General features: G+C 30.5%; 1 protein-coding gene across 2 annotated transcripts; it reads left to right on the top strand.

Moving 5' to 3' along the window:
- Window positions 1-19: 19 nt before the first annotated feature.
- On the top strand, window positions 20-11,943 carry Uck (Uridine-cytidine kinase). 2 transcript variants are annotated; one of them, XM_081973937.1, is made up of 6 exons: window positions 20-406; window positions 511-767; window positions 1,247-1,392; window positions 1,455-1,552; window positions 1,742-1,790; window positions 5,603-8,831. In XM_081973937.1, exons 1-6 carry the CDS (start codon window positions 299-301, stop codon window positions 5,692-5,694), a joined length of 750 nt encoding a protein of 249 aa, XP_081830063.1. In that variant the 5' UTR covers window positions 20-298; the 3' UTR covers window positions 5,695-8,831. The 2 variants fall into 2 exon arrangements, with proteins under 2 accessions (XP_081830063.1, XP_081830062.1); XM_081973936.1 differs by lacking the exon at window positions 5,603-8,831 and adding an exon at window positions 10,779-11,943 and having other exon boundaries at window positions 27-406.
- The last annotated feature ends 317 nt before the right edge of the window (window positions 11,944-12,260 follow it).

A 12,260-nucleotide genomic window follows, 5' to 3' on the forward strand; every position in this document is an offset into this window, starting at 1 on the left:
TTGAATTAAAAAATATTTATTACAGTCACTTGTATGTAATTTATTTGACAAAGCATTTCTTCTGGGCAGTAATTGATTATTTTAAAACAACGGGTTATCCTATGTAAACCAAAAGTAAAATAGTTTTCATAAAGTGCCTAATATCGACAGAGAGTACATCACTATCTAAACTAGTTTATTTTCAATACATAACCAAACTTTTATTGTATATTTGTATCACTGTATCACGCAATCGCAAATTCAGAGTTTATTTTCGTTTTATTAAATTTTCTATTGATACAGCTTAAAATAGACAAATATGAGTGACTATCGACTGAGTCAAACTAACGGAGTGTCTAAAATGAACGGCTCAGATAAAAAAACCCCTTTTCTAATAGGGGTAGGTGGTGGTACTGCTAGTGGCAAGGTAAGCCTAAATTGAATAAATTACTGTTATTATGCAAATACCTTTAGTTTTATGAATAAACTTGATTGCAAAAGTAGCTCACCCTCCGTTAATGTACATTTTAGAGCACAGTCTGTAAGAGAATAATGGAAAAACTGGGTCAAGCTGATATCGAGAATAAACAAAGACAAGTTGTGTGCATATCTCAAGACAGTTTCTATAGGGAATTGACTCCTTCTGAAATATCTAAAGCTGAGAAAGGTCAATTTAACTTTGATCATCCAGATGCTTTTAATGAGACATTGATAAAAGATACTTTAACTGACATATTAGCTGGAAAAATGGTTCATATTCCAACTTATGACTATAAGAACCATACACTGTAAGTATTGATTTTTTTATGGTTTTAAATGATTATTTTACCAATGTAATTTTGAGTACTACTAATATCTGGTTATTTATATAACTACATATTTTCAACTCATTAAGTTGTCCCTGATTTCACTTTCTTTAATGATGTTTTGATAAAATTCAAGGTAAATGCCTTGCAACAACATTTTAATCTCTGACATTATTTCTTATTGGACTGTAGAGATAATTATATTATTAGTAGGTACACACTTGCTCTATTGACAATATTGACATTTGTTTGATAATATAGTATTTTGCTTTATAGCAATAGTGTTGCCATATTTCAGGTTTTGTTAATATTATTTAGTGAAAAGTTGGCTTGTTTATCATTGTTTAATAAAAATTGACACCAGAAGTAATCAGAAGTTCTCTGAACAATTGAGTTGAACTTTGCCCTAATTAAACCTCAAGTTTTATTTCTACATGAATACAAAATAAGTACTATTCTAGGAATAAGGATGAAGTGCTGACTATATACCCAGCAGATGTAGTTTTGTTTGAAGGTATTTTGGTATTTTACTTCCCTGAAGTAAGGAAGTTGTTCCACATGAAGCTTTTTGTGGACACTGATTCTGATACCAGACTTGCTAGGCGAGGTAAAGAACAAAAAGAAAAATAACTACTTTATTTCAATAAAATATAAATTTTTGTGTTTCAGTACCAAGAGACATAAATGAAAGAGGCAGAGATTTAGATCAAGTTTTACATCAGTATATGAATTATGTAAAACCAGCCTTTGAAGAGTTTTGCTCACCAGTAAGTTTTTATATAATTTCTAGATTGTAGAGATTTGTGGTTTTTTTAAAATAGTGCATAGTTTTAGTCAAAAACACATAATCTTGAGTATTCTTTTGAAGTTTTCTGTGAAATGTTTTTATGCTTGTGGATAATTTATTTCTGGTGTTCAACAACAATATTGTTTAGTAAATATGTGTTTATTTTCAGACAAAAAAATTTGCTGATGTGATTATTCCCAGGGGAGCAGACAATCATGGTAAGTAGTCTATTTCTATCTTTATTAATTGGTTAATGTTGTTATTTTATATTTACTGTAAAATACCAGAAATTAGTACATTTTCAAACAATTGCCTTTTAACCAAACCTACAATGGTAATGGTCTTGTTCTTATGCACGCACTTTGGCTTGAAAGTGTTTGGCTTTATGCTTATTATCATCTTTGATCTGAAAATTTTGATTCTGTTATTTTTTTATTGTAAGTATGTATTTTGACACATTTTCATGTATATAGGTATATAAATTTAAAATATTATGAAATATAGGTATAGTTTTTCGACGAAGTACGTCAGTGAGACTATCATCTATAAAATCGTTAATATTCCGCGGTCATTTAGTGAAAATTTACAATTCTACGTTTTCCACAAAAGCATCAAACGAATTCCGCAGTGGTTTTCTACCCTCAAGAACTGTTTTACTGGTGAATTGCTTTTTTTCTGGTAGTTTAGCTAATTTACAGTTCTTACACATAATGTGCGGTTTTAAACCATTTTGCGCGATAGAATGTAAAGGTATTTTTGCTATACAGGGTGGGACTTTACTTGCCAAATTAGTTTGTGGTAAAGAGCAGCTGAAATTAATAAAATATTTTTTTCCACTACTAACATAATAAACATACCATTATTGACTGATTAGTGACTTGAGAAATTAGTTTTCTCTACCTTAATGGTCATTGTTGACCTAGGTCAATAATAGAGTCTAATCTCTAGTTCTAGTCTGGCACAAACACAACAAAAAATAAAACATTATTGACCTAGGTAAATAATAATGTCAGTCCATTAAGACATCTGACATATGAAATATACTTGACTTTGATAGAGACAGATAAATTAGGTTGTCCACCGCCTACTATACGCGTATTTTTAAAGTCAACATTAAGTTGTGATGAATGACGTCAGAGAATGGTTTTGTTGAAGTCGTGTTGAGATTGTGTTGGAACTGTTAAGCTGGTTGGCAACATTTTTCTTGTTGACTTAAAAAACGGGATTTTGTGATCGATGACACTACTGACAGAACTGACATTTAAAGAACCTTTGCTGAGTATTTTACGCCTTTTCTATTTTCCTTAATCAACAAACAATAACAAATGCCGGAAAGGCTAATACATAACCTCAAAAAAGCTTACATTGTCATTGGTCAAAATTGACTTCCAACATGAAATCAACAAATCCATCAGGCTTGGTGGAAAGTTGAGGCTATGTTGTTTTCATCACAGATTTATGTTGACTTAAAAGACAGTGACAGTTGGATCCACCATTAATTCATCAGCACTTTAAGAACGCTTTTTATAAAATTGTGGTGCTGGTGTTGGCAACAATACCTAAACTGTTGACTTTAAAAATACGCGTTATACTAGCAAGCCTAGAAGGTGCTTGTCAAAAATTGGAATTTTTGGCGGGAATAGTGGTGACAGTTTGTATTGTGGAAATTGAATTTTTGAGATGATGAATTTTTACGGTTTAAAATCAAAACTTGAGGTTATTTGCGTTAGTTATTTTTGTTTGCTGACGTTCATAAGTTTTTCAAGCCACATTGTAACAGCAATTCAGAAAAAAGCCCAACCGTGTCAGGTTTTTACTTTACAAAAAACCGGATCTAACTCAATAGTGGTTGAACACTTTGAAGTGGGATGATTTTACTCCAACACTATACTCAATGGCAGGTACAAGTGCTTTCTAGTACAGTAAACTTATTAGGTATTTGTTACATGCACAGATATGTGTTACATTTTAAAGCATCCTTCATTGTGAGAGCAACAAAAATAATTTTGAATGAATGTTCTTGGTAATAACATTTACCAGTTTTGCTTACCTAGTGTCAAGGATTTACAGATTTTCTTGTACTGAACAGTGTTTAAACTAGTTTGCTCTGTGTTGTACTTTCCAGGACAAATGTTATAACCAATTTGTTTAGGCTGGACTTGATTGTGTAAAAAAGCCTTATCTATACATATCTGGATCAGAAATTAACATTTTTTTGATTTTTAACTCACAACTTGCACTCAACTACACGAAACAATTAAAAAAAACATATTTCTTACTGCATCTGCATACGTTTACGTGTGTAAAACGGAAACTGCATACGTGTATAAAACGGAAACCGCTAACGCCGCCATTAAAAGTGACATTTTAGGCTTTCTAGTATAGAGAGCGGCGGGTTGTCCCTTCATGTTGTTGTTTAGTTGTTATCTTAAATTTGTAAATTTTCAATAAAAGGACCATCAAAAATATTGTTAATAGTGGAAAAAATGCTATATTATCCACGGTTTAGACAGCTTTTATTAACCTTATGTCTTACAACTTTAAACTTGACATGCGGTCAATAAAAGCTTCTGTCTAAACATTGGTTAATAATATACCATTATTTTCCCAAACCCCTGTGTACAAAATAAAACTTCCTTATCTTTATCTACAAGTGTTTTGATTTTTTTCTCCAAGTCAGTAAATCAGCAGAGAAAAGTTGACTTTTCCTTACAATTAAAGGAAATAGATTCTCTAATACCTTCAAATACACCTTAAATTATTCTAATTTGAAAAAATAATTAAATTGATAGTTTCTACATAAACCATAATACACCGACGGTTCTACTACAGATTTACAAGCGGAAAAATGTACGTAATCTATACAAATATAGTACAAAATAATAGTACATATTATTATACAATTTGTGGCTTAAAAGATGTGCTGAATTAAACGAGTGGGGAGTATAAATAATAACAATTTTAGAAAGTAATATGATTTGTGAAGAGATTACGAAAAATGCAAGTTTTACACATGTAGTCTAAAAAGAACAAGAAATCTGTCTGGTAGTGTGTTAAGGAGTAAGTCAAATTGATACTTTTTATTAGAAACGTCGGCAAACAACAAGCTTAACAGGAACAAAACGAAATTTAGTATAAAAGAATCCATATCTCTGGTTAAAATACTAATAATTGTTTAATCGATTTTTAGGTATAAGTGGTAGGTTTTATTTTAGTAAAATGTTGAACAATAATCGGATTTGTAGGATATTAAAAAACAACTTTTCTCTCTGAAATAATACCCATCCGCTTTCCGCATGTTAAGTTTCTACAGGGTAAACCAACGATTTGAGAAAGTGTTTTTAATGTTAAGAATTATTACAGAATCTATAGTCTCAATCATGCTGACTAAAATAAACCAAATATTGGTACCAAACTTTAGGGGGATAATGTTAATACAACATAATGACTTATTTATTTATCATGCAAGAGAATTGAAGATATTGATCATTATTATTATATTCTTTTATAAAAATTGTAACATTTTACCTCTCAATAATAAGTGTATGTGTAAAATCAACAGCTGGAAGGTAGAACAATAATTTAAAAATCAATAATGCTATGACAGTTGGTTGCAAGACGACAGATTTGTTTAAATTTTTTTTACTTCTGTATAGATCTAAATCTGAATATTCACATAAGACATGAACTAAATTCAAAATAGGCTCTCTTAATTAACTTAACTCACTAGCAAAAATTATTAGTTGCTTGGTAGTGATTGAATTGTAGTTAAAAACTAGTAATTATTTTGTTTTATCCGTTTTGATTTAAAACTGTACTAAGTATAATAAAATACTTATTTGAATAATCATAATTATTTGCAAAATATTATTTCAAGATGAGCACGCTTAAAAATTATAGTAGGGTAGTATTTTCTAATCGTTGGAGTACCTTGAACTTCGTGAAACCATCTTGTCATTAGTGTATAGTTGTCAAGCATGCATGTGTCGCGTTAACACGTACGGCACTCACTGTTATTTTTTTGTTGCAGTGGCTATTGATCTTATCGTGCACCATATCAAGGACAAAATTCAAGACAGACCACGAGAGAATGGAGTTTTAGATAATATTCAGCCACACTAAACTCGTTTTCTTTTGTTCCAATTGGGAATTAGTGTCGTATGGTGTTGTTCTCAAGTATCAGTGGTTAGGTTCGGGATAGGGTGTAGTAAAATGGTTAAGAATATTTTACTACTAATATTTGCACAAAGTTGATGCATAATCTGCTAACAATATAATTGACTCGAAATTTATCCACATATTATATCTAGTGCATAACCCAAGCACAAGCTGCTAGTAGTTAATTTAGGTTAAACTGAGTAGTGCGTACGTAATTGATTTGACGTGTAGCACAGAAAGCGGATGGGTTTCTACAGTTTCAGATAGATTTACTGTTACTATTCTATAACATATCGGATGGCAGGGTGTAAAACATTTTTTAAAATGGTGAAAACTGGTTGACAAAACTTTGAATGTAACCTGTAGCAGGTATAAATAAGTACGAGACGATTTTACATCAGTTGGTTATTTTAAATAATTCTAATGTTGCATAATCTTTCATGAAGACGAGATCATATTTTATATTACATTCTTCATCGTCATATTGGTGTAAACGTTTTACAACTAAGCGCGGCCGCATACCAATGTGGCGTAATATTTTTTTGTTCTTCAGTGAATATTTTGAATACTGTGAACTGCTTGACAAATGTGGGAAAACATTCTTCATAATGCATATTGAAGCATCCTTGATGTGCGAGCGATTTTAGGCATAACTAAGTTAGAAGTTAACATTCAGTCAATTATACTACTAATACTGCACAACTTACTTTGGTATAAAGTTTGTGAATTGAGGTTAGACAGAAATTATCTCAAAAGCCAACTAGCTGATAATTCCTGTATACTGTTGATCAGGTTCACAGCTCAATGGGATCATCAACTATAGTCCAATTTTCCGTTCAAAACATTAATGTTGTAATGTTTCCTGTTTAAAAATTTGTTTTAAGTGATAATTTTAAATTTTACGCCGCTAATTTTTATAAAAAGCTGATTAAATGCTAAATTGAGCTTGACTCACCCCTGTGCGTGACGTATGTATGGGACAATTCAATATGCTAACGTAGGTGGAATTCTACATTCGTAAGTAAATTGTGTATTGCCAGTGTTACCACCTGCATTTCATTTGAAGGAAGGAAATCCGAGAGAGAAAGAGAGAACTGTCGGTAGTGTCAGTACTGTCAGTTTTCAGTGCTTTCACTGTCGACTGACGACTGCTAATATCTGACGTACGTTGATATACTCTATTTCGCTCGAGGATCGTTAAGCTGAAAAGAAACAGCGAACACTGTTTTACGTCAAAAACTAGTCCCCTTATGACGTCAAACGGGATTAAATGTATATAGGGTGAAACAACCAAATAAAATTTTTATTGTCATGTTTCTTAGGTTTAAATGATTCTAAAGCCGAAAACAAAAAATACGTGTTAAATATTTTTTGAAGCGCTATCGATAACAAAATAAAAAAAAAATGGTTGATGAACCAATTGACAAGATTACAACCATTACAACAATCAAACGATTACAGTACAAACGCAATAATGTAAACATGGAAAAATAACCAATGTTTAATTTAGGGAAATAGGCTCAAAGTCATGTTAAAATCAGCTCAGAACAGAGATTTATCTTATTGAAAAACAGACAGACACAAATGAGTTATTTAAAAATGGAATTAGTTTTTCTTTATTTTAAGTGACAAAATGACTTCAATATCCAATCAATTTTGTTGACCCCAATCCAAAGAGAGTTTCAGAGCTTAAATTTTAAATTTATCATCACTTGGCAGTCATTTTCTTCCTCTGAAGAATCATCGTTACTGTCAAAGTTATCAACAATCCTTGTTCCATTCTGCTACGTCTACGCTTAGTCCGTGGAAAATCACTTCGTTTACTTATTGTTGCAAGAACTTGCTTGGATGTGTTAGAGAATATTGTTTATGTTATTGAGCGACTTTCTGTTCATGTTATAACGTAATGCAAATAATAGTGTGTTCACATAGGCCGACTATTCACCTTACCGCGCTTGTACTGTAGTATAATTTTTGTTCTGGTTGAGAATTTTGGAGGAGTGCTTTCTTAATTAATTAACGTTATAAATCTGGTTAATACTAAGAAATATTATTAATTGATATTGCTTTTATACTTATGGTATCTTGGAGGAAATGATTTATTTATTTTTTTTATATTGTGGTTTTTCATATTAATTAAACAACTTCTCCATTCATTATCCAGTCAGCAAAGCGACCCAAACTATTTATATGTATATATTTTGTATTTTCGTTACTTTTTATTATAAGTACGGTATTAAGTTATTAGATGATGTATATTTTCACAATTTGCTAGGGGTGATTTATGTAGTTATACAAGGGGAGGAGCTTTTTAGGGTATTTACTGACTATACAACAGGTTGTACTAATGAAATAGCAAAAGGTAATATTGAAGTAGATTTCTATCAAAGAAATACATACTAAAACATAATTGCCTTTTTTTCCAGTCGTATGACAATATACAGTCAAGCAGCAGTTTAGTTCACCCGATACTAGTTTGTATGTAAGTGAAATTGTTGGAAAATATAAAACTGCAACATTTTGTCAAAAAGCCAATTTCAAAAGTGCTATATGTATGTATGAAATGAAAGCATTATTATAAAGATACGCCAGAATTAGGTTAGAATGATTTGTGATTGAGACTAAGTTCTACCAGAGACAAAGTAACTTTTAAGTATGAACATCTGACACTACAATAAGGCAAAAAGTCCAAACTCGAAAATGTATGCTGAGGAAAATTCTTTGTAAACTTTATTGTTGTATATCAAGCATTCTTTGAAGTTAATTTGAAGTATTGAGGTAAACTATGAAGCTTTTTTGACGGGTAATATACTGAGTGCACGGTGAAGAATGCTAGATGGAGTAAATCGAAATTGTTTTCTGTTATGTTTTTTGGTGAATCCGTTTTGGCTTCAGCAAGCAAATTTGTTGAATTGAATTTAGGCTTTTTTTGCGACAAACTATCTGTGCAAGAAGAATACATTTACTCCTTTTGCTCTACCTAGTCAAGTTTTATTAACTTATTCTTTAAGTTAATTTATAAATTTGGTATTATGTAAATCCTGTCTAAATACTAGATCATGTATGGTAGATAAAATAAATTATACTCTAGACAAATGAAATTTTCTTGACTATATTTTTTCCCAAAGTTTGATTATTAAGTTAAAATTTTTTTATTAATTTTTGCAATGACGTATTAACAAGTTTAATGCAAATTTGTGTCAAAAACACAGGGGAGATGAAAAATTCCATATTGTATATAATATACCTGTTTAGACCAGCAGACTATGTTATACAGGGTGGTCCAGTTTTAAATGTCAATAATTCACCATTCGATAGCCCATCAAAAAATAAGTTAACATACATTATGTCATTTTCATGAAAAATGCTTCTCAAGGAAAATACAGTCCATAAAAGTTCAGTTTTAAAAATCGGTTTCTTGTCATTACTGTCAGACCGCTGGAGCAATTTTAATCAAATTTAGAACAAATACATATGAAATTAATACTCATTATGACGTTTGTCGAAACTGTCCAGTGGTGTAAATACAGAAAGATGGTTTTCATATTTCTGCCTTATTCTCTACGTCACTGGATATTTAAGATAATTCCATGAATATAATCAATAATATAATAAGACTGCGACTTCCTTGTACTGGCAGAAATACATTTTTCTGGTTCTTTTCATTTTCTGCAGTAGAACTCTATCCGAAGCGAGCCATAACCAGAACAATACAAACAAAAATCAAAATTGACAGTGCCAGCAAAAATCTCAAGGTGAGACATTGCAACAATAGAAGTGTAGTGAAAATCCGTGGAAAGGATGAAATCAACAGCAAAATTTATCCGATTTTTTATCCACTAGCAATCTCTTCCTTCCTTATTAGCCGATAGCAAACCGTGTTTTGATGACGTATATATGGCATTTTTTGTACATGAGTGGAATTATCACGATGAAAATCAACTTAAGAAGCTTAAAAAATGTCTTTGTAGCCAGTTTTCATAGTTTCCAGACAAATTGAAAGACTTTAGTTTTGAAAAATTGACTGTCTTTCAGTCAGTCGTTATAGTTTTCAGATAAGTTGAAAAACTTTAGTAGTGAAAATTGACTTGTAGCCATGAAAAACTACTTTATCTAGAATTTTTTACTACAAATTCACACATTTCAACCTTGAAAATTGACTTGGACACCAAAAAGTGACTCTGAACCAATGAAAAGTGACATCAAAAGCTTAAAATTTGCATTTGAAGTAAGTTTTCATAATTTGAAAATACATTTCAATATTTTAGTCTTGAAAATAGTCTCAAAAACAAGATATTGACATTAGATCCATGAAAATGAACTCTAGACTATTTTTAGGGCTTTAAAACTGTTTTCAGCTTGGAAAACCGAGTTTTAGGGTTATCTTCACCAAGCTTTTGACATATTTTTACATTTTCCATCGGCTTAAACATGCCATTTCACCCAAAACAAAATTTCAATTAAATTGACTGAGCTGAATAACCCAAGAAAACATTTTCAATGTCAATTTTGAATAATATCCAGTGAGAGTAGAGAATAAAGACTTTACTCCTATATGGACGCATCTAAACAATTTTGAAGAATGTCATTCACATCACATAACGAGTAATTTCATAATTACTTGTTCCAAATTTGATCAAAATTGGGCCAACGGTCTGACAGTTGTAGCAAAAAATCGATTTTTTAAACTGAACTTTGGAGGTCTTTGTCTTCCTTAGGAAGCGTTCTTCAGGAAAATGATGTATTGTATGTATTGATCAGGAAAATGTATTATTGACATTTAAAACTGGACCACCCTGTATAACATATGTAGTAATTTTTTGAAAAACTACAAATAACAAGTAAATTTCTTAGTAAATTACTAAACTGAAACTATTTTTGTAGCTACAGGATAAAGTTTCAAATTTGATGTAGTTGGTAACTGTAATTTATTTTAAACCAAAGTGTGTCTGCATATTGAATGGATAAGCATCAGCTGGTACTAAGGCAATATTTATGAAAAAAATCATCATTTTACTTTACTATGTATATTTTTTAAACTATTTTAGTTGCAATCGAACTCATCGTTCAGCATATACGGGAACTACTTGCAAACAAATCTAAACCCTTTGAGGAGCGGCATTATCCACCAACAAGGTTACATCCGTCGCCGTCTCAATCTCCTTTCAAGAGAGTACACATTATCACAGAGGGGATTTTCAAGAGGCCTCATTAAAATTTATTAATTTTAAGATAGTTTATTGTTGTTAAGTAGTTTAAATCGTTAAACGTTTTAAAATAACTTTATTTTTAATATTTATATGCTTAAGCAGTTTCAGATTTTTATTTTTGTTTTGTAGTTTTAAATATTTGTCACATGTTAATTAACTAGGACACCATTTAAAGTAATAAAAATAATTAAATATAAGCTGTCAGTCAGTTCCAATAAGTAGTTTTTAGCCTATTATCGTTTCGAATTGTTATGAATGTTTTGTGGTTGTTGAGAAAAAATCCTAAAAATGTATTCTGGAACTTTTTCCTTTTTTCCGAAATTTTAATGGTTTAATGGTGTCTAAGTTAATGAACATTATGTGTTAAGTTAGATTATTGTGGAATTTATTTTCGCTCCAATGTTCAGTTTTGAATTCATTAACCGTCTGCCGGACACAAGTGGAGTCATTCATTACTGAAAAACTTGAGCAGTAAATTTTGAAACAATATAACCATAATTTATTTACGTTTTGTTAGGGTCCTTGCCATGGTTTTACATTAATTTTGATAGTATTAGTACGAAAACTAAGGTGTTGGTTTGAAAAAACTAATAATGCCTTACATATCTTTGTTATGTGCCATAGGATTGTATTTTGACTTATACTATTTTTGAAGTAAAAATAAAATCATGCAATCAAAAACTAGAATAATTAAATTTTTGGATTTAGAAGCAGAATGCTGTGATAGACCTTAGTGTTTACTCAAGTTTAATAAACAGCCTTAATATAAAGTACTTAAAAATCATTGAAATAATAGTTCCTAGTAACCAAATTGTTTCACCAAATCCTAATAATAAAATGCACTCTACCCATAGATTTAAGTGTAGTGTTGTTCTAAACTATTATTTATTTCCTGCTGCTATTGCAATACAATTAATTCTACAACATGTTAACAGTTGTATTTTTGTGTGAAATGATAAGTTACTATGTAAAAGCAATATGCCTAATATATTTTTTAAAATTATTTATTGTGACTTGGAGTTTCTTCCTAATTTGTAATCCTATATATATATACAGGGTGAGTCTGGGAAGCGACACCCCCTTGTTATTTTTTAAACAAGAAAGAATTTAAAAAAAGGATTTATATAAAAATTGTAAGTGTGCATATGTACTATATTTTGCAACCACAAACTATTATAGAGGGTGGTTCATAATTAGGATACAAAGTGAAACAATATTTTTTTAAATAGAACACTGTATATCTTATTACATATTTAAAATGAACACAAAATTTACAACATGTTTTGTTTAACATTGAATTGTCAGATATTAATAATTGAT

The sequence above is a fragment of the Ips typographus genome, linkage group LG2 (assembly GCF_016097725.1).
Source record: "Ips typographus isolate SLU linkage group LG2, UJ_Ityp_2.0, whole genome shotgun sequence".
In the NCBI taxonomy this organism is placed as follows: Eukaryota; Metazoa; Arthropoda; class Insecta; order Coleoptera; family Curculionidae; genus Ips; species Ips typographus.

Coding starts and splice junctions, on each gene's coding strand:
- Uck (XM_081973936.1), top strand. CDS start 299: ATGAGTGACTATCGACTGAGTCAAACTAACGGAGTGTCTAAAATGAAC. Junction 1,393..1,454: donor TACCAGACTTGCTAGGCGAG/GTAAAGAACAAA, acceptor TTTGTGTTTCAG/TACCAAGAGACATAAATGAA. Junction 1,791..10,778: donor CAGGGGAGCAGACAATCATG/GTAAGTAGTCTA, acceptor AAACTATTTTAG/TTGCAATCGAACTCATCGTT.